Source organism: Epinephelus lanceolatus, chromosome 9 (assembly GCF_041903045.1).
Source record: "Epinephelus lanceolatus isolate andai-2023 chromosome 9, ASM4190304v1, whole genome shotgun sequence".
In the NCBI taxonomy this organism is placed as follows: domain Eukaryota; kingdom Metazoa; phylum Chordata; class Actinopteri; order Perciformes; family Serranidae; genus Epinephelus; species Epinephelus lanceolatus.
The window spans coordinates 4,670,571-4,693,836 of record NC_135742.1 but is presented as its reverse complement, the minus strand read 5'-3'; the positions used below and the strand labels follow the sequence as shown (position 1 = coordinate 4,693,836).

Genomic DNA, 23,266 nt, shown 5'->3' with positions numbered 1-23,266 from the left:
AAACTTCTCAAATCTTTCAGTGTTTAACTCTGTCTAAAGCAAAGCAGCTGCACCAAGAACTTAAAATATAAAAACAGATGAAATACTGACTTTAATCAGGTGCTAGCTAATTAAGGTAAAACTATTTTTCATCCCAAGGTAAATTGTTGTGCAGCAGTTGCAAGACAAAGTGGGAAAGAGTGTAAGTATACAGAGTGCAAATAAAACAGAAAATAAACAATTAAGGTTATAATAATGTGCATAAACCAAATATACACAATGCCAGTCACAATAAGGAATAAGTAAACACAACAAGAAATCTGATGAATCAACACTTGTTGAAAACTACATGGTGTTTTGAACACATTTTAAATGTAACCAGAAGTGTTTTAGTGCCACAAACTACAATTATTAATGCATTATTTTAGCAGAAGTGTTTCTACAACTAAAACATCAATCTGAAGAAAGTCAAGTGAAAGTGACAAAAGAAAAAGAGGAAGAGAGAGCGACACACAGACTGTGGCAATGAGTGGAGAAACAAAGAGAAGAGGAAGCGACAGAGAAACAGAAAGTGACACAAAGTCCCAGCCAAGCTTCTCACCTGTTGCCGAGCCTGATGCCGCTGAGCGCAGTCGTTCCATCTCTGCTGACGAACAGACGCAAGTTGCTGTCTGAAAGCCAGAAACACAGAAACCGAGTTAGCAGCTGCTGATGGAAACCAGAAGGCATCGAGACACGGACAATAAAATGTGACACAAAACAGAGCTGGAGACGGAGAGCCGAGTCCAAAGATGGTGCAGGAGTTACAGACTGTTTTAGACATCAGTAATATGCTGTTAACTTTAAAACCATCAGACCAACAGAAAAACCACACAGACACAAAGCTGGATTATCAATGGCAGGTCACTGTGTAATTTAATCACTCTCCTCTGTACCTTCAGTGTGGTTGATATCTGCAAAGTTTTGGCTTTGGACAATTTTCTCCACAATGTCGTCAGCATCCATGCGAGTGTCGTCTACCCAAGAGGGGTGACTCTCCACTGAGTCCTGCTTTCTCCTGAAACACCACGATACAAAGAAGAAAACTGAAGTCAGAAGAGAGCAGCAATCCAATGACAAGAGGACTGACGAGATGCTGTGATGTGTCTGTACCTGGGGGGCCTGTTAGGAGGTAAGACAGGCCTCGGGGGGCGAGGAGGTCTTTCAGGACGTCCTGCGTCCTTGTCGCCCTCCGTAGGTGTGTCAGCAGTGAAGCCCAAACCCCCAGAGGTGCTGCTTCCTGTCGAGGTGTTCCTGCGGTGTGTGAGGTCGGACAGGCTGGAGGAGCAGGAATGCTCAGTGCTGTAGCCTGCAGGGACACAAAACAGTTACCATAGAATATATATAACCCTTCAAACCAGCATCTACAACACTGCATCTACACATCTTGTTTTAAGCACGCTGGGCATGGAATAAGCTGCAAGATATCATCCCCACAGAAGTACTCCCTTCTCTAAATACCACTCAAGGTCTTTCAAAAACTGTCCTGAAGCTGCCCACTATACTATACTATACTATACTATACTGGGACTGGATATCTGGCCTGCTAGAAAACTGGAGAAGTGTGACACGACTGACAAAGAGCATCAGCCAATGAGAGGCGGGATACGTCCCACGTCAGCACGCAGGAGGACGGAAGAAATGTGAGGAGGACAAGCCGCAGGGTTGACAGGACCAGTTGCTTCTTTTCGGCTTGTTTCCATAGCCCTGGTTGCTTGTTTCTCTCCCAAGATCTGGCAAGCAACAACAATGGCGGCGTCCACAGGATCACGGGGAGCGCGTTGTGTTTGGACCCAGACCCTGGAGGCAGATCTGATTCAACACTGGGAAGAATATCCATGCCTTTACCATGTGTCTTCTCCAAGTTAAAAAACATAGTTTGGTGACATCACCGTGTTATCTGGGGCTCTGTCGGCGAGGGCTCGGTGGAGAAATCTTGTGGTGTGCACACACAGGTCGTAACGCAGTTGGCAAGACTCCCGATGACAGAAATATACGTCGCCAGGTATGAACACTCAAAAGATTACGATAGTCTCTGCAACGCAAGATCAGGGTGAAAATCGTGTAAAGTGAACTAGGCTTTAGTCAGCGTAGAGCCGGTCAGATGAATATTTAACCATAAAATTTGCAACAAAACAAGTCAACAAAATGGAATAATGCAAAGAATAAAGAATAAACAGAACAAAGTTTCCTGTAAATTTCAGATAACGACCAAATCTCTCTGGGAATCAACTACTTCTAAACTTTCTTTCCCTACAGTTAGTTCACATTTATATACTCCAGTTGAAACATTTCTTTATAGCTATTAGGAAATTACAGGACCCATGAAATATAGACTTTAATTCATTATTTTGGATAAAACAACTGTAGGTGAATGTTGTACCTGAGATTTTGCTGTGCTGGCTGGCGTAGCTGGAGTTACGAGAGTGGCCAGACTGGAAGATTTCTGCAGAACCGGACTGGTTCACCTCTGATTCCTCAAGAAGACCTGAAGGCACCAAAAGAAGGAAACAACAGTTACCATCTCACACGATCCAACATCAAGCAGATGTTGTTTACTTTCACAGTAAATTACAACCACATAGTGTCTGTGTTCATGTGCAGTCAAACAGTTGGCAGGTTTTCAGGAGCCGCTTTTGTAAACGACCTTCTGCACGTAATGAAACCTTGAATACTTTTAGAAATTCATGTCTCGTGTAGGAGAGTCTGCAAAGGTGTTTTGGACAGATTCCTGAACCAGACGCGCCGCTGCTGTGAACAACTTCAGCCTTCAATCGTTTTCCTTGTTGGAACAAAAACAGGTTTCATTTTTCATTTTAATTGAAACTGAACAAATCCTAAACACTGTCAGCTAGTGTTCCGTGCAGGGAAAATCTTCTCAACAAGATTTTATTTGAAGTTCTTCCAGGAAGTTTTGGCTCAGAGTGAAACACATCTGGCTGAAAGGAGTTGGTCCAAGATCTAAAAGACTGGAGATTTGGTTTTCATATCAGAGATCAGTTCCACAAACAGGTGGTGTCTGACGTGCTTTTTATTAGTCTGGGACAATTAGGACAATTAAGGCTAATAGGATGTAATTTAATCTGTTCAGTCTCAACCCCCGTCACTGTACCTGGAGACAGGGTTGAGATTTAATACCATTTTATTGATTCTGGATCCAGTAGCTAATCTGCTTATCATGTCCAAATCCTTTTGAATCCCTGAACCCTAAAACTCAAAGATTAACTGAGTACATACCGAGTACAAATGCCAAAACAATGAATACAAATTGCTTTTTATCAACCGATACACAAGAGTTCTTATACACAAGACTCACATCTCTCCCACTATACTGACACAGTGAACTTGAGAGCAGTATGATTGATGTGTCTGCTCAGCGAGGATCATCTGCTTTTCTTCTTTTTCACGTCTAAAATCTCCCCATCCTGTACACGTTGTTCTGTCTAAATATATCTCGCAAACCTTTACAGTCTCGCACGCATCAAAGCACACGTGTTTAGTTATTGTTTTTTTATGAAACAGATTCCCCCTGGTCGTGTATGACCCTTGCAAGCCCCCCAGAACGGCCCAACACGTCAGTTTGGGAATGACTGACTTAAAGGGGATCTATTATATTAAACTTAAAGTTAATACTTATATTTTGGGTTTTGACTAGAACAAGTTTACATGCTTTCATGTTAAAAAAAAAACAACTTTATTTTCCTCATACTGTCTGTGCTGTAGGGTTGCAACGGTATGAGATTTTCCTGGTGCGATAACCAGCGGTTTCATGTTATCACTGTATAACAAAAGTATTATTATTATCAGTCAGATTGAACCTTAGAGCAATGAAAACAGAAGGATTATTTTTGGTTAAACACATGGTTTATTACTAGAATTGAAATTTGAAAACAAGTGTTTTAATAGATTTCAGTTTTTTAAAAATATATTGAGATAAGTAATATATACGTTATAGTAACCGTCAACTTTTATATCATAGTACACCTTGAAACCCGTATATTGCTGCAACCCCACTGTGCCAAAACACCTGTTTTCACCCTCTGTCTGAGATGCTACGTCGTAGCGCCCGTCTCTTTAACCCCCCCTCCCAAAAAAGCCCAAACAGCTTGTACTAATCAGCGTTTCCAAGCGTTCCACATCTCTGTGTCTCTGCAATGTCTGTGCACCCTGGGAGTGATGTCACTGTAAGGGCCCTGACACACCAAGAAAGTCTGCGGCCGTTCAATGTCAGGCCGTTGAACGTATGCCGCCCTAGTTTTTGCAGCGTGTCCCGCACCGTTGGCACTACTCTGCCCTTGTTGGCTGTTTTTGATTCAGCATGTTGAATCGATGTCAGGCCGAGGGGAGCCCTTCAATGAGTTAAATCAATCTGATTGGCAGTTTAGCTCAGTACATAAGAAGTGGGGAAGTGAGGAAAGCAAACATATGACTGAAGTCACGATGATGTAAGATCAAAACAAGCTTATATTAGATGCATTTTTTTTAAATTTTATTCATTGAACTGTTTGTGTTATTGTTTGTTAGTGCATGGTAAATGTATTTGTACTTCCTGCAACATCAGGTTGTGGTGTTAACGTGCCAACCGGCTAACTAGCGTCTTGAATCCATCCTGCCGGTCTTCTGGTATCCCTTTTTGAATGATGAATCTGGACTATCGCTGCCTGCTGGTATAGAGAGGTATTTCCTCCCACACAGGCGCAGAACATACGTGCTTATTGGCCAAAGGCTATAATCTTTGCAGTGTGTTTGAGTGCAACTTTCTGGCTGAGATACAGGTGACATGACACAACACAACAGTCAGCTTTCATGGCGGAACAAATAATAGCTGCACTTTCTACCAGGAAAAATTACCAATAAAAGCTTTTAAACACAACCGGACATGTTGCAGTGTGAAGATGATTCGAAATCTGGGAGAAATTAACAACATCAGCGACCAGGATTACATGTTTCCCTCATGTTAGCATGTAGCTACATGTAGCAGTGTATGTCATGTAAACTTTTGCAGCTGCGTGCCTGAAGCAGACGACCATATAAAGAAATCTGTCCTGAGCTGACGTCAGCTTGAGTATTCAGAAAGGTCTGAAACCTGAGGTTTTTGCTCACAGGGATTATTTTTATATATCTTTACCTAAATATTTGAAACTTTGGCCACGTTTAATATGAACATCTAACAGTGTAACATTATAGACATATGACAGGAAATATTGAAAATCATAATTGGTCCCCTTTAAGATAACTGTATGTTTTACCAGGTCAGACCCAGGTCCAAAATGTACCCTGCAACCCCAACTAAAACAGCCCCTTTCAAGTCCAAATCCCTCTGCCCACACGAGAGATGTACCTGAGCTGATGATGGAGGGTCGAGGCTTGGAGGCTCGGCCCAGAGAAACCCCTCCAGCCGGCCCGGGCTCAGCAGTTCCCTCCCCCTTACAGTCCAGCTGCAGGGTGTGCTCTCGTCCTGGGATGGAGATGGACTTTGCTGTGCTGGGAGGCCTGCAGGAAAAAAAAACACAAAACACAACTTATCAGTCTGGAACAGATTAAATGAGCACAGAGCTGCTTAGCTTGGCACGCTCAGATAGGACTCATTTTATTGACAGCGGGGAAAGTGAGTCATTGCTCCGACAAAGGACAGAGGAGCATGAATATTACAAGTGTTTAATAATCTGGTTAAAAGATTAGAAACATACCAAGACACCAATCACTAATAGACTCAAACACATTATTCAGAACTCTTTAAACAAATATTTAGGACAGACAGGGTCATTTTAAAAAACCTTGGAGACAACTGATAAGATTTCCTATTGTTTCAGTAAACACTGTATGTCTTTATTCCTCACTAGTTTTACAGACTTACTGTGGAAGAAATCTGCTGTTCATCAAGATGAACATGAATGGTTTGCTTCAGATTAATCAGTATTAAATCCAGATTTTCAGTGTTTTTGACATTGACAGAGACAAACGGTCAAAATAAAAACAACAAAAGGAGGAAAAAAAACAAAACTCAAAAGTGTGATGTCGAGTTTATGAGGTGAGACTGAAAACTCCAAATGGATATATTCAAATGTGTTTAAAAAGACAACATTTGAGTCCCAGTCGGATCTTCGTCTGATCAAAAGTTTAAAAATGTTTACCACACTCATTTTTAAACCAATATCCTGACGTGATGGGGACCCTGTGATGAAATGAGGTTAACCATTCAGGAACAAAGTCCATCCTTAATCTCACAATTTGAAATACTCACGTTTTAAAACACGGATCTCCAGACAGGAGGGTCATCCCGATGATCACCTGGAATTAACATAAAAAGAAAATTCACCACACAAATTTAACACGCATATAGACATCCAGAGGTGAATGCAAAAGCAACGTAACAAATATCTGTTTTACAGCCATGTTAAAAAGTGCTCATCAAAAAGGGGTTAATTCTCTTTTCTTCTTCTTCTTCTTCTTTCTCTGATCTAACATTAACAGAAGGATAAAACATTTCCCTTTACTCTCCCACAGTTTTGTGGGTCCTTGTCCTTATCACAGGGGGAAAGACGTAGATGTGGAAGACGTACTCTGATCTTTTACTTCAGTGAAATTAGAAATACAACAGTGTAAAAATACTCTGTTACAAGTAAAAGTCCTACATTCAAAATCTTAAGCAAAGGTGTAAAAGAAAATAGTTCCTACATGAAACTGCTCACAACAAAGTATGTGGATTTTCTTGAGTAACCAGGTCATGAATTCTGGAAAGAGACATTGATGTTGAGTTTTTAAAATTATTTTACAGCACAGTACAAGTAACTCAGAAGTACAGTACTTAAGCAAATTTACTTAGTGACACTGCACTACCTCAGGATGATAATGGTGATTATCACCAATCAGCTCAGCTAACAGACAGAAATCTGAAATCAAAGGTTAACAGTGTGACTAACGTCTATTGTCGTTACCGAGAAGCAGCAATCAAAATGTTTCATCTGTTGGCTGCTTGAGCGATGATAAAGATGCACTGGAAAAGCTGGGAGTAAATTCCCAGTAAGCTCACTGACGTCTGAGTTACGCACAAAATGTGAAGTCTTCCAGAGGAATGAGATGACACAAAGACTCGTGACTGTCTTGGCTCTGTTTTACAGAGCAGTTTGTGTGGATGACCTCTGGATGGCGCTGCAGAGTGAGAAAACCAGAACATCCCTCACATACAGGGACACTGAACTGATTGAGCTGCCTGAGAAGTTCATATCTTTGTGATCAGCACTGATGAATAAATGGGGATTTTTTTTGTTGTTGTTGTTTTTGGTTGCACTTAACATGTTTTAATTTTGGACAAATCCGCAGACAATAAATCGATCAATCCTTTGGTCTTTGTCAGGAAAATTGTGATTTTCCTAAAATCTTTAGTCTTCAAATTCCTTTTTTTTGTCCAACCATCAGAACAAAACCAAAAATATACAGTTTATTATCAGGATGGAAGAAGGGAAGCTTCCAAAATAAAAACAAATAAATTAATTGATTGATTAATGACTCAATAAATGAATCAATATGCTATTAGATGTTCCAAAACTAGTATTAAAAATAAATAAAGCTCTTGATAAAATGGGACATAAATTGATAATTTATCTGTTTTATTTCCTTTCCCATCTAATTTCCACATTATTTTTATTTATTCATTTACTTACTTTTGTTTTCATCACATTAGACAAAGACACACAGCAAATCCTCACAACTGAGAAACTGGAACTTGGTTGATTCATTCTGAAGATTGGCTAATTAGTGAATGGACTAATCATCATATCTTAACTTGATCTATATGAAAAGAAAACATCCTAATAGTTGCATCCAAAGTGGACGTTTCCTGTGCAGTGCAGATTCATGGATTGGTTTACGAAATGTTTTATTATCTGTTGAATAAAAACAAACAGGTGAGCAGAAGAAAACACAAAGAAAAGGCTGCCAGAAATGAGATGTGACACATTTCCTGATTGAAATATAAGTTAATCAGCAACTATTTTGATAACCAATTAATAGTTTCAGTCGGTTTTTAAGCAAAAATGCTAAATATAATCTTGTTCCAGGTTCTTCGCTGTCAGGATTTTACCCCCTTCTCTGTCTTATATGATAGTAAATTAAATATATTTGAGTTTGGGGCTGTCGGTCAGGCAAAACATTTCATTGGTTCTCTGTCATTTTTCTGCATTTTATAAATTAAACACTTACTAAACAGAAAAATCCACATATTAATTGCAGATTAAATAGTAAAAAGAAATCACTGATATTTACATTTACAGTTTTTTGTTATCTGCTTCCATCAAAAACTGCTCTCAAAAACTAAATTTTCATGGCATGATAAGAAGATTAAAATTAACTAAATTAATCAGCATGACTTGTAACTGGAATTATTCATTGCAGGCACTGAAGATAGTTTAATTAGTATTTCAGAGCGTCTCCTGTGAACAGTGTTGTTTTAAAACACAGACAAATTAAAGGTAAAAAGGTTAAAGGAAACTGAACTCCTCCTGGAAGCTGCAGCTGATCAGAGAATTATGGAAAATGCACATCACAATATCCTGAAACCCAAAGTGATGTTCTTAAAATTGTGTTTTGTTCCACTGACAGTCTAAACACCCCGGAAATTTTCAGTTTACTGTCACTTTAAACAAGGAAAAGCAGCAAAATCCTCACAACTGAGAAAACGAAATGAGGGGTTGTTTACCAAAGAACTGCAGATCAATTATCTGTAGATTGGCAAACTGACCAATTGACTCCTAGTTTCAGCTCTCAACTACTAAAATATTTTTAATTCTGACAGAAAAACCAAAGCACTTGAACAGAAGTTGCCAGTTTTACATGACAAAGGGACCATTGATCCTACACCTTTCCACTCTGACCGCTCCTGACTAAATTTGTGGAGTGGAAGCAATCAATGAAAAGGTCAAAAGTCAAAGGTCAAAGTCTCAGAGTTAATGATTGCGCTTCCTCCAGGCATAAAATTTATGACACAATAACATTCTCGTTTAAGCCATGAGGGCACGGGCTAAAATAAGACAGTCCCATATTAATGTCCTCTTGTTCTGATGGTGTTTTAAACCACTGGTTCGGCGTCATACTTGCATTTGGCTGTGTCGTTGAGCTAGTTTGCTGCCTCTGTCAAGTAGCTGTCCATTGGTCACTCACTCTACCGCAGGAAACACTACTTCAAAATAAAAGCTCTGAGCCAGAAATTCACTGTGCTTAAAAATAAAAAGTGTTTTTTACAAACTTGACACGTTTGCGAGTCACTTGCCTTCAGTATGGAGTTGTCCTGCCGTGTGTTCTTGGTGTCGTATCCCTCCAGGAGACAGCAGCGCACAGTGGAGCCAGAACCCGCAAACTCCGCCATGTTGAGGTCTGTGAAGCCCAGCTGAGGGCGAGGAGGAAGAAGAGCAGAGTTTATTCTAGATTCGCTAATGGAGGGGTGCGCTGGTCTTTATTTTTGGCATGAGAGATTTTTTCGACACCCATCATTTAAGCACACCGAGCAACGTCACGTCGTTTAAGACGTCACAGGCTTCTTAAGTTTTAATGTATGACAGGGTGCAAAAACCACATGTCCATCTCAACAGACATCAGATGAAGAGTGAAGCCTGTATTTTTAAAACAGCTTTGATGAACACAAAAACGCAATACATGCTACATTTTAAACAGTCAGCTGATAATATCCAGAGCTGCACTGAGTGAGCAGGTGTATTGTTAGCATGTGGTGATTTAACTTGTCTCAGTCTCTGTGACCTCAATTAATCAAAGCATGAGAGGAAGTCCAGAGCAGGACTAATGTTGGTCTCCCTGCTGGAAACAACTCCTCAGAATCTGAGACACACCTAATGGGAAATGGTGCTGTTCACACCCAGTCCGTGCTCACGATGGGAAGGTAGCAAGACAGCAGGTCTCATACTGAAAGATGCAGTTCGTTTTTTAAAGTAACAGGGAAAATAAGAACATTTAGACTGCTAATAATTTGTTCTCTGACTTACTACGAATGTGTTTGCTTACCTCAAATGTTCTTGTTTTTTTATTTACTACATGTTATAGATTATATGTCGACTCGGTACTTTAACATAATGTATTTTCTCCGGGAGTGTTAATTTAATTGTATTTCCTGTTAACTCTTTGCAAATGACACAGACGTGTGGTTTGGGACTGTGGGGCAGCCCTTATTTGTATGTTCTTGTTCATTGCTATGTTGATTGATCTGTGTTGTTGGATTTTTGCTTAAATGTCTGTTAACCTCCATATTTTTGTGCCTGAGGACCCCCTTGGGATCCAGATGGTGCATGTCAAGGGGTTATCCTCTAGTTAAAGAGGACCAGTGTAGGATTCAGGGGCATATATTGGCAGAAATGGAATATAATATATAAAGTATGTTTTCTTAAGTGTATAATCCATGAAAATAAAAAGTATTGTGTTTTCTTTAGCTTGAAATGAGCTGTTTATATCTACACAGGGAGTGGGTCCTTGCCTGTGTCATGTTTCTACAATAGCCTGGAACAGACAAACCAAACACTGGATCTAGTTAGGGACATTAGCGTTTTCATGTCAGCCACCATAGTTACGGGCCGTACACATGCTGTGTTTTTTGCGCCCTCAAATTCATTGTTTTCAATGTAGACAGGCAGGCAGGCGTGCTCAAACACCATTGTGGCGCACACGCATTCCTAAAAGCCCATTTTTCAGGGCGCAAAGGCTGTGCTCTGAGATAAACCAACTTCAACTTTTGGTACGTAGCAGCGCGCACCGCATGTCATGTGACGAGGAACAACCAATCACAACTGACAGACATCTTTCCCTTCTTCTGTAAGTCTGTGATAAATACGGAAAAGTTGATCATTTTGGTGCAGGGCTGACAGAGCTTTACATCTGTCCCACGGATGATAGGCCTACACACTAGGCTTTGATATGGTGCTTGTTAAGGTTGCTTAGCAATCTCAGAGGCAAGCTGCCGCCGCGCTCTCGCGTTTTCCAGGCGGTTAAAGACGTGGCATGTGTACGGCCCCGTAGAAGTCCCTCCACGATGAGCAGCGTTGGAAAAACTGATTTTTCCTTTGTGAAACTCCTTTATTCAGTGTTTTAACTGACCAGTCTGTTTGTTTTACAGTAGTACAGTAGTACAGTACAGTATGTATTCAAATGGAAAATTTTGCTTCCAGTAAAAACCTCCTGAATGTCTGGATCTTGTTTTTTATTGGTTTATATCAGTGGCACTGTTTGTTTTGGAGAGGAAGAGACCTCTGTGGATAATTCAGCTTCTGGTAAAAACCTCCTGAACATTGAAAAACTTAAGGAATTCTAACTAATCCTCACTGCTATGCCACTAAACCCCCAAAATATAACACATTGTTCCTTTGAGATAAAGTAAATTTGATATTAAAAAAAAACACATTAGTAAAAAATCTATACAGGTTATCAGAGTAGATTTCATTTACAGCTGAATGCACAAATGTCATCGTTCAATTTAATTAGTGGAGATTCTTGTGTATTCTTATTTATATTCTAACAGAATTTATTCTAATGGGAAACTTTTTTAACTAACAGAACTAAAACCTGAGGGAAGATGGGCACCTTTTCTAAATCAGGTGCTGGCTTGCAGGCAGACATAAAAAAACAACAGAATAGGAAAGCTTCCCGCTCTAACCTCTGACACATTTATTTCAACAAATAAAGACCGATGCTTGGGCAAACTGCCTTCCCCAGGACGACTTGGCTTTTAAACTGACTGAGACAGGCGTCACAAATCAGGGCAATCAGGCCCCTTAAATCCTGAAACCACCTGACGATTAAAAGCACCGTGAACTCAATTTTCTGTGTCTAAAATACGACCTCATGAGTTGAATTTGAAGCCACCATTACTCTCAGCATCTATAAAAGTTGTAATGGTCCAAGTATGTGATGTTTGCTGTATGTTGAGAGTCCAACCTACACGTATAGGTCGGGGATTTCTACACATCCCCAGATTACGCAGATAAGGACTCTGTCTACATGACCTTAACCTCTAGAACAAACCTCACATCTTCTCACTGTGTGGAAACTGCCTTTGTCTGTGCTGCATTCATGGTGTTGTTTTAAATCAACTCTGCTGCTCTCTCGAGCTAAAGGTCCCCATTCTTCATCCTCCAGGTTTCCCTTTTCTTTAGGAGCTTCTGTTTTCATAGGTGTGTATTTAAAGGAAGCCAACTTCTAAGGAGGGAAGCTGGGTATATTTAGCCCAAAGGAAAACCTAAATAGGAAACGGGCGAAAACAGAGGAAACGGTTCCTGTCGGGCAACAACGTCCACGAATCAACAAAGTGTCTTCACGAGTGGATTGACCTTGTAATTTCATTCACGAGACGTGACTCATTTGTCCGGGGCTCGTCCAGTTACGGTTAGAGAGGTGTTGGCAGGATGTGCTGCAGATTCCGGACAAATGTGAACTCAAGCAAGACAGGTTTTTGATTTACCGTCACGCCCTGCGAGTGTGAGAAATGCTAATATTTACATAACGTGACATTCAGGTTTACAGAGAGCTCATCTGTAACTGCTTCTATGTGTTTATGAACGTGAGAGGTGAGGCGACCCGAGAGGCAGACAGGCTCTTACCTTCGTATATGCTTTTCCTCCTTTGAGTTCCTGCAGGGGGAAAACAGGAAGACAGTTATGAACCCGGTGATCTGAGCTGATCCAACTTCATATTACAGTGGCCTCCAATTACAGGGCTCCCGACGGGAGAGTTAAAATTACAGGCTGAGACCACACTCATGGTTCCTCCGAGCATGGCACCGAGGCGGCGTTCACATGGGAGATTTTAGCATCAAGTCTGAACTGAAATATCTTCGAGACATTTGTGTGAGAACGTCTCCAAACCTCCTGAAACAGTCTGTACAGTACTCTTGGCTTATCACGTGTGTTAGTGGATGCAGTTCTATATGTCTGGTATCAGTATTGTAGTTTTATTACCAAATCATACCTTGCTTGGAGAAACCAAGAAAACACCACTAAAACAATGGTTATATTTAATCTAGAAATACAAAGGTTTTTCACCTTTCGTCCAAACATGTACCATTTTTCTACCAAATGTACATTTTCAGACAAACAGGACTGTCGGAGGAGGGCGGCAGTAGCACAGTCCATGGGGACTTAGCTTGGGAAACAGAGGGTCAGTGGTTAAAGTCACTGTACGGACGAAACATGGAATGTGGACTGCTGGTTGGAGAAGTGCCAGAGATGCTCCTGGGTACCACTGAGGTGCCTTCAAGCAAGGCACCAAACCCCCAACTGCTCGGACGCCTGTCCATTGACAGTCCCCCTTGCTCTGACATTTATCCACTAATGTTTGTGTAAAGGTCCTGTTTGTGTGTGTCTGTTTTCAGGCTTGCGTGTGTATAATCTGAAAAATAACAATGAGTCAAAAAACTGAATTTCCCCTCAAGGGATTAATAAAGGAATGCTTTCTTTCTGCACACTTAAAATAGGCTTTGGGTCCAATGGGTGCCCTTTTCGGACTAATGTGGGCCATCAGAACAATGGGCAGTCACCGTGTGTTCACCGCAGCTTCTGTGCATACCCAGGCAGTTGCTGTGCTGGGCGCACACACATACGTATTAGAGCAGTGTATATTCCGGGTGAATTGAACTAAGTGGCAGACATTATCTCGAGAGGAGGGCCTTGTCAGATTAGCCTGCTAATTCAGCCGTCCATTAAACACGCATTGAGTAATGCTCTGAAAGCCTGCATACATCCATTTGATGAAATGAGCCAAGTCAGAGCCGCCGTTGCTTGTGTCGGAGTGATCTCCCGTGCAAATCACAGGGGGCTGAAAGGGCTAAGCAGGAGCTGCATTATCCATCGCAGCTGGGCACTGCTGGGGAGAGGGTGCATACTCCACGGAGACATTGGCAACAAAATGCTGGTGTAAAAAACAACAACAAAAAAAACATGAATAATTGTCTCCTCTCTTGCTTACTCACTCCCTCGTCAGTGCACCAGTGCACTCCAGTCACTTGAGAGGGCAAAACAGCCTAATTCAGCCTAAAATATTATTTCCTACACAGGAGATAAACTTTGGTATTGGCCGACACTGCCTGCAAAATGTTTGCTTTTCATTGATTGAGTAGGATGAGTCAACAATCACTTTTTGGGTAAAACTAACCTTCAAAAAAGCAAATAATGACAGCGTTCAAGTAAAACAAGTCTGTGGCCCTTCTTACACAGAGATCGCGCTATGAAGTCCCTTCTTGATGTCTCCTTTGCACTTTTACGCAGAATCAAACATCGCCGGTGTCTTTCCACTGCAGTGCGTGATTTTAGACAGCATGCCGGCATCGGGGGAAACAAAAGAGGCATAACAGGTGTGACATGTAACATGACAGCGTCAGCCATGCGCGTTGGCAGCGTTTTATTAACAGTAAAAATGGCATTCCATGTCAGTAAGAATCATTTAGCGTCTCTGACATATGGTGGCTAATCTCATCCTCTGATCGGAAGGTATGGAGCTCCCGTATCTTATTGTTTTCCAAATGTGCTGACATTTTCAGCTGCTGTTCTTCTTCTTTGAGTTAGCCACTAACTGCTAACAGCTACTTCATAAATCTCCTGCGATGTGTTGTACACATGATACATCGTCAAAACGTTACACCCCTTGATCCTATCGTGCTGGCTGTCCCATTTACACAGACCTCACGGCTCAGAGGCGAGACAACTCTGCCTCCGTATTCCATGATTGTACCTTTTATACAGAACACTAAGGTGGAATAATGGCCTGATATTTCCGCCTTGACCAGCCAGTGTACAAGGGGCTTACATCTGCATGACTGAATGTTCTGAGTCAACAGGAGTGTAGTTTTCTGTTACTGGTATTCTGGTTTAAATCAAACTGTTAAAGACATTGTATTGATGTAGTTAATCTCCAAGATATTTTGAGAGTCGTACCTTCCTGACTGACACCCTGCAGACAGAAGGATCCAGGACTCCGGTGTGAGGGTTGGCGCTCATCTTGGACACAAAAGTGAACCTCTTCCTCCAGCGAACACAGTTCTCATGAACCTCCTGTCTGTAAGAAGACAGAAAAGAACAGCAGGAACACATAAATCTCTGTGATGAACAGTTTCTGCATTCTTGTGCTTCCAATGAATTATTTATTTCCAAAAAGCCTTTCTGTTTCTGCTTACGCCTCACTTCTTGAGTAGAAGACTTGGGTTAATGATAGTATGATTCATTTTGCTGCTTGCTGAGGCGATTTAACTGACAATGACACTGAAACATGTTACGTAAAATCGCAACAACCTAAAGAGTGTATTCATGTATAGACTAGGACTGTTTTCCTGACATTTAGGTCAAACACAAATGTTCTCAAGACTTGGCATGTTATATTTTCGATTAGTTATACTCTCTGAGTTCAGAACACATTTTTTCCAGTTATGTCATTCCCAGTCTCACAGCCCCATGATCAGTATGTCCACTGAGGATCGGATTTATCAGAGCAACACTGCGAAAACATGTTCTGAGCAAGTTTTTCCAAAACTAACTGAATTACAGAACTGATTCCCATGACTTCTGACACACGGTCACAGTTTCAGCTTAGCCTTACATTGGCTGTTTCTGTAGGTATGGATGCTGTATTTTATTTTGAGGATAGTGAACTGCTGACATTTTGTCAACAGGACGCACCGAGCGACCTCAAAGTCGCTGATGAAACAACCTTTGCGACATGTAAACTAGTGTGGCTCTCAGGATTTTCCCTCCTGCTTCACCGACAAGACGAACTGTCAAGGAAACAGTTTACAATGGTCAACAGACTTCTGTGAAAATACACTTTGCCTGGTCAGAAAATGCCAGTGGAAAACCTTTAAGTATCCATACATCCTGGCTGACGGGTGGGAACACAGCTGTAGGTGTAAAGACAAACAGACGGGTCACTGACTTTTGTTTCTGAAAACAAAAGCTGATGTGACTGGAGCAGAAATGTCATAGAAACACTGACGCATGCAACATTAGGAGGAGAAAGTAGACTTGTGAGACAGCTTAATTTGTTTAATATGTCACTTGGGACATGTGTTGTCTTGCCAAAACCAGACTCACATCTAAATCTGATTTTCTGCAGCCCTATGTGTCATCTGTAATATCAGACAGCACTCCTGTTTAGAGCTGGAACAGTTGCTCAACTAATCGACATCAGAAAGATGATCATTTTTCAAGAGAAAAAGCCAACCATTACCTAACTCCAGCTTCCCAGCTTATGGGGATTTCCAGCTTTTCTTGTCTTATGAGATAGTAAACTGCGTGTATTTGGGTTTTTCACTGTTGGTTTTAAGAGCAACAAGCAATTTAAAGATATCACCTTGAGCTTTAGAAAATTGCAATCAGCCTTTTTTATACATTTTCTTACATTTTAGCGACAAAATCAACATTCTGGCACCTTATTTATATCTAACAAAAATTCCCAGTGTGAATCAATTTATTTACATTGTGAATTATAAAATGCTGGGTGGGCCAACCAGTATCCTATCATGAGCCAGATTTGACCTTTGTAGACTAAACTCTTAAGTATTTGGTCATAAACCAGAGGAGATGGGGCAAGATGAAAAAGTAAGAGATCAACAAAGTTATTACAAATAATCTGAAGGGGAACATGAATGTGTGCATCAAAAAATAATAGAGATGCATCAAATAGTTTTCAAGGCATTACACTCAAAATCACAACATCTCAAAGTCCGGGAATCACCAAAGAACTTTAAGGGTTATTTATCAAATAGTTCTTGAGATATGTCAGTCTAAAAACATGGCTGAAAATGAGTTTTTCACTGACAGGAGAAGTCATTCTTCTGTGTCATTTGTAGTCAATTATGAGCGTCTTTGGTGGTAAAACTGGGAGACGTCCAAAAACCAAAGGACGTTTGAAGTCGCTTCAAAAAAAACGCTACTTACCAATTATGGGGAGAAAATACTCCTGACACACATTACTTTTCGTTATTTCTACATCATGAGAACCTACGCTGTTCTGTGAATGATCATCAGTCTGTCAACCAAACATTTTAGTTAAACACCATCCCGTCAAAGAGCACCATCATTTGTGTGAACGTTTGTCAAAGAGAAAAAGTTGTGTTTTTCTCCTTTGAAAATTGCAAACAGCTCATTTAGAAACTCAAATTGGATTCTGTCCAACAACATGCTGAGAAAAGGGAGACCAACCAAACAGCCAAATGTTTCTGGAGTCACTTAAACTGCATGACGCCTCCTTAATTCCAGCACATATAAATCACAGATGCAGAGCTCCATGGTGGGACTGTGTTTCAAAATGGAAGGTGAAAGAGAAATGATGATGAGATGTTTGTATTGGCACTACTTTGGAACATCAAGTTAAGCAAAAGAACGGCCTTAATGCTCCCTAAGTCTAACTAGGTAACCTCTGAACTTGTCATTAGATGATTAGATCGTATCAGAAATAATCTCCGTCCATACTAACACACCTGAACTGGACTTGGACTTGAAAGAGTGAACAAGGGTTTCTGCCTCATTGTTTCAAAAAGTCTCCGTTTACGCCCATCCAGACTAAAATGCAACCCAAGAGGTAGAATGTCCAACTTAACAGCAGAAATGAACATGTTTACAGCCTGGTACAAAAAATGTTTTGGTCTCTACAGCCACTTTACCCCTTAATCTATATAAGTCATCTGTTCATGTTTTATTAAGGCTTAATGTTACACATAATTACGGGCGGGCCACTTTGAATGACAGGCTGTCTGCCGATAGTGTCCTCAGCTTCTCAGTCAGATCAACCCCTCGCTCCTCCACGGTGCCAGCCTCTCACGAAATATGGTCACTTCTGGCTCACAAAAAAACAAAAAACAAGATGGCGACGACTGAAACACCAAACTCAAGGCTTTAAAATGGGAGTCCATACACCAATGGGTGATGTCACAGTGGCTACATACATTATATTTACAGACAATGGTGTGGACACTAGGTGTAAATGTAGCACTAATTGTCTTATGTCTTACATGTAGTATATGTGATTATACTGATGTTTACATGTTTTTAAGTTAGTAAAGTATATTCTATCTTACTCATAAAAGTGCTGTATACATGTTTGTCGGAAGGAAAATGTGAGCAAAACCTCATGGTGGAAAGCATGACATCAAATAAAGATAATTATTAAACTCTCTCTATATTAGTATGAATGCAGCCTTAGCTCTCAAGCTCTCTCTAATGATTCTCATTGAATATGTATAAAAAGAGAAAATCACGCTATAAAGGTTGAAATCTTTGGATAAAATATAACGTGTAAAGTATAAAATAATGCATTACTTGTGTTAGACAGTAACTACAAAATGAATAAACTGTAGTGATAAAAGGAATGTCATGAATGTATGCACATAATGCAGAGATGTGAACAGGTGGTAAACAAACAGGTGTAAAAATATATAAAAAATAAAGTGACAATATAAAAAGTAAATTTAAATACCTTACATTTATATACAGGTAGTGCTGCATTGTCAAGACTGTGTGCAATTTACAAACACTCAACTCCCATGACTTTTTATTATTGCTGGTTATAAAATCAACTAACTGGCGGGGCTTTTTGTCTGCCTGTTTTAAAAATGAAAACCTAATAATTAATACATACTGCACTATCTGTAGATGATTTCCCTCTTCACAAAGACAAAGGTCAGACAGGGTTTAAACAAGGTCCTCATATTAGCAGTGGCAGCAGAAATAAAAAAATGAAAAAGAGAAGTGATTTCAAACTGTTCCAGAAAATACTGACAATATTTGATGTGCAGAGGATGAAAGAGAAAAGTGTTTTGTGACATTATCATCAGCAGGAAAATGATTATCGACATCCAAGAACCTTGGATCAGATCAGGGAACAAAAACATATGACATGCCTCAAAATGAAGAGGGTTCATCTGAACTTCCTGCCACTCTACCCATTAGATTTAAATATTTCTTTACGTACAAATAGATACTTTAACCTGATGGTAGTGCTTCAGGCAAAGAGATGGGATCAGCAAAAACATTAGGATGCATCCTTTGGGGAACATAAATATACACTGACATTAATGGCAATCTGGCCTTAGGTTGTTGAGACATCATGGTCTAGAACAAAGTGTTGGAGGTCGACTCTTTGATTGACTGATCAAAATGATGCTCACAAAAAAGAGGTGATGAATCAATTGCTCTCAGTTTTATTTCAGTGTTATTTTGATTATTATTTACATGATTTTCACATCAGTAACTTTAATTTCAGTCAATTTCATTCACTGAGCACGTGAGGCAGTTTGAGTTACGGTGTGAGACAGAAGGTGCTAATGACACATGTACAACAACAACACATACAATCTATAGTGCTAACCAGCAGCAGCTGCTCCTCACACTCCCCTCCCCCATCATCTCATTCACCATTATCCACCAACCCTTCACAGTGTGTTGTGTGATTTCCACCACTTGTGTTTCCTTCTTTCTCTTTCTTTGATGATTTTTCAGATAAACACATTTCATAAGAAATATTAGCCAGAGTTTAGCTACTTCCACTCTTGGTTGTACAATGAAGCCTCAGTTTTACTACTAAAATACTGAATAGTTATGATTGTCACATAAAATGAAACCTCTTTCCTTGAGCACATCTTTGGTGGCCACTGCAGAATTAGTGACATCTTTTAAGTCAGTTTTAAAAACTTGTTCTGAAAGCTAGCACAACACATTTCTTCCATTTATTTGTTTTATTTTAACTGGCTAATTTTATTTGCCTTGTTGCAGTCCGCAAATATTTTCTGGCTCAATCATACAAAGCACTTTGTAACTGTGTTTTAAATACAGTTTATTATTATCTTGTTATATTTTGTGGGTACTGTATTAAATGTAATGGCAGACTGTTACAGACGATGAATACAAAATATTGATGCGGCACAGGGTTGCTTAAATTTCAATGTTTTTTAGGTTTTAATTGATCATTTGCTGAAAGTTCTGGTAACCGCTTGCTCACTTACATGTAAAAATACTAAACACTTGCTGGCGACAACCTCTCAAATAAAGTTTTAATGCCTTTCTCCATTTAATATCCTATAAAGTAAAATATTTAGGCGTTTGGGGCTCAGTTTTGAACACCACTTTACTTGAAGAACTGAAGTTCAGCAAAGCTAAAAAAGGTACTTGCATCTTATGACACACGAGTGACGCAATACACAGTCCTGCCAATGGTGTCACACTATTCCACAAATATACAGGTGACTGTAATGTGGCATTTATACTTCTGCATTGAATCAGCGCCGCAGCTACGTCATAACCTACGTGGGTTGATCTGCACCTCCCAAGAAATGTAGCTACATGTCGCTGTGACACAGACCTCCTATCTACTTCTGTAAGCTGAAAACATTTCCCTCAGTGGAAACAAAGCTTTTGTTTACTTTAATTTCACAGATAAGAAACAACAAATTGTGAAGACAATAAAGCCTCCACAAAAATAGCTTTTTAAGTCTTGTGTGAGATTTATCCTAGCTGAACATTAGCATGTTATATTTGTTTGGAAAACGTGTTTAGTATAAGACAGTTGTTTTGTCAGTGAACCTTGTGAGTTGTAATGGAGCCAAATTTTGTAATGTTACCTTTGTAAAATGTTGCTGTTCTCCCTGGTTTAATATGAGAAGAGGAAAAGATCGCTAGACGCTAGGCTAATTTATGCAATGTAAAACGCCATAGACTTGTGCTAATAATGTTAGCATGTTGTATTTGTGGGGAAAATGTGTCCAGATAAAGACAAGTGTTTGTCTGTGAATGCTGCGAGTTATAGTGAAGCTGATTTGCGTACTTGTGTTTGAAAATGTCTCTATTAAGCCATGTTTAATGTGTGTTTAATGTGTGTTTAATGTATGTTTTGAATAAACTAAACTTTACAGCACTTCACAGAAACCTCCGCCGCTGGCTAGTGTTTTGGAGGTGTAACTGCAGAGTGACACAGACACACCATCGCACAAGTATAAATGCTTACAACGGCGTGGGCTATGGCGTAGGGTCTGCGCACAACTATAAATCCCGCTTATAAGACGCCAAAATATGCTGCAATGCAACAGCAGAGGTAGGAATGAGGAAGACTGGGAGCTAGTAAACATGGTTATAAACAATGCTAAATTTATTTAAGATACTTCAATAATCAGGTTTGTAAATGTTTTTATGAGGATGGGAACACACTCCTTGAGGATATCCATGATGTGTTTTGTTCTGAATGTAAACATAATTTTTGTTTACAGGAAAACTCCACAGCTAGACTGTCTACTAATGCTAATCTACCCAGAAGACATGATTTAAAGGTCTGGGCGTGCTTCACCCAAAAAAGCAACAAATGCAGTGAAGCACTGGGAGATTTCACAAGAAAGAGATTAAAAACACCAAAAACAAAAACCATAAATCACACTGTAAATCTTGAAAGTCGAATCCTAATCTAACCCTTTGAAGAGGTGAAGAGAGGTGAAAATGAAGATTTTCCTTTATCCATCTATGCCTGGAAACAAGTGAGGATCTCAGAGGAGTACAAACATGAAATCACACACACACTCCCTCTCTCAGCTCTTATCAGGACCCCACACTATTGGTCCTCCAGTGTGTAACGGGGAGCGTTCCCAAACCACATTCCTCAGACCAGATGGCTTTGTTCAGACTCCATGGAAACCTCACACTCCTCAAATCCAGCGACGCTCTGCCAGCAGCTCAGAGGAGGAGGAGGAGGCGCTCGCACCGACACTCTCTTTCAGCCTCAGACGTTTTTAAAGGCCCTCCGCCGTTTGTTTTTAATCTCACCTGCAACCTTTGCATCTCTCTTTTTATTCTCATGTGTTTTACTGTTTGTGCAGGAGGAGGCTGAGAGAAGTGAAGCTGTTTTCTGGCTGCGTTCGTATTGCAGCTGATTATACAAACTGACTTTTGCCTCTCACATGAGACTCAAATCTAAGCTGTCAACAAAAAAAACCTGCATGGTTTCAGGCTGTTTCAGTTCTGATCTGGTATATATTTACATAATAACAATGTGACAATGTGGGCACACTGTAGCATCGTAGCAGATATCGTAGCTAACAAGCTAAAATACACAACAAACAAATAAAAGATGTGCTGAATGTGCATATTAAAGCAGTACAGGAGGAGGTGCACATTAATAATCCTCCAGGACTGTAACATGCTCATGTTTAACCCAAACAATGTGTCATGTGACTGCAGTTGCTTCACATCCAGGTTGGAACACCTTCTCACCACAAACCAACCGCACCACAGAGTTCATTTGTAACCGGACCAAGACCACCTCTTCAAGAAGGTCTCAGTCTGGTTGCTTTGGTGTGCACCTGAGTGTGATTGCTGAGGGGGCAAATGAACTTGGGTTCGACTGAACCGAACTAAACAGGGCAGGTGTGAAAGCACCCTTAGTCTGGTGCTAACTGAGGCTCAAACATGTATGGCTTAGTCTCGCCGATGTTTCCTCTAACAATAACGTCAACATCTGCTCTTTCACTGCTTATATGGTAAAACCATGTTAAACAAAATATTAATAATAGCAGAACATTTTGACATACTTGTCTGGAGGTGGACTTCAACATTGTTATATGGTGTATTATGATACAGATCGGGATCCACATGCAGATTAAGAACCTCTCTCACAAAGAGACTTGACTCATCCAGAAATAAAAGACTAGATACAACCAACGCTTGAGCTGTGTGCTGTGAACGCAGCCCAGCAGCAGGACGCAGTGACAGTAGACAGACACTGAGCTGCTCTCACTCCAGCTGAACAGAGCTCACATAAACAGAGGACAGAGGGCTGACATGATAACGCCTGCAGAAGAAAAACGAGTACAAAGGCCGACATTGTGTGTGTCCTCTACCATGCATTTGTCCAGCGGGCAACACTTTGATCATGCTGAACCAAATTAATGTGTTTCAAACAGAAAAATGCTTCAACCAAACATAATTTCCGACAGCTGAAAAGTAAGTTAAACCTGATGTTTCCCCCCACACACACACACGCACACACACACATCATCCGGAAGATGGAGGAGTGGCAGCTCAGGAAGAAGTGGGACTTCTGCAACATCGGTACCAATTCAGTCTCTACGAAATGCTCACAAAAAAGGAGAGACACTGTCCTGAGAGGAGACGGCATCCAAAAATGAGCTCAGTCTCTGAACCTCAGACCAAACACCAAACCAAAAACAGAGATCATAAAACGACAGAAAAGTCTGCTGGCAGACTGATTTAGCCCCCAACACTTGAAG

General features: G+C 40.4%; 1 protein-coding gene across 1 annotated transcript in view; it reads right to left on the bottom strand.

The window, feature by feature from the left end:
* The window catches only part of eeig1a (estrogen-induced osteoclastogenesis regulator 1a), a 51,575-nt gene that overhangs the window by 5,435 nt on the left and 22,874 nt on the right, over nucleotides 1-23,266 (bottom strand). The window contains exons 3-11 of the mRNA XM_033619936.2: nucleotides 14,943-15,063; nucleotides 12,615-12,644; nucleotides 9,287-9,403; nucleotides 6,263-6,309; nucleotides 5,360-5,511; nucleotides 2,402-2,506; nucleotides 1,132-1,327; nucleotides 915-1,036; nucleotides 581-650 (exon numbers count right to left, since the gene is read on the bottom strand). Coding sequence (XP_033475827.1) covers nucleotides 581-650; nucleotides 915-1,036; nucleotides 1,132-1,327; nucleotides 2,402-2,506; nucleotides 5,360-5,511; nucleotides 6,263-6,309; nucleotides 9,287-9,403; nucleotides 12,615-12,644; nucleotides 14,943-15,063 — 960 coding nt within the window. The remainder of the gene's footprint in view (nucleotides 1-580; nucleotides 651-914; nucleotides 1,037-1,131; nucleotides 1,328-2,401; nucleotides 2,507-5,359; nucleotides 5,512-6,262; nucleotides 6,310-9,286; nucleotides 9,404-12,614; nucleotides 12,645-14,942; nucleotides 15,064-23,266) is intronic.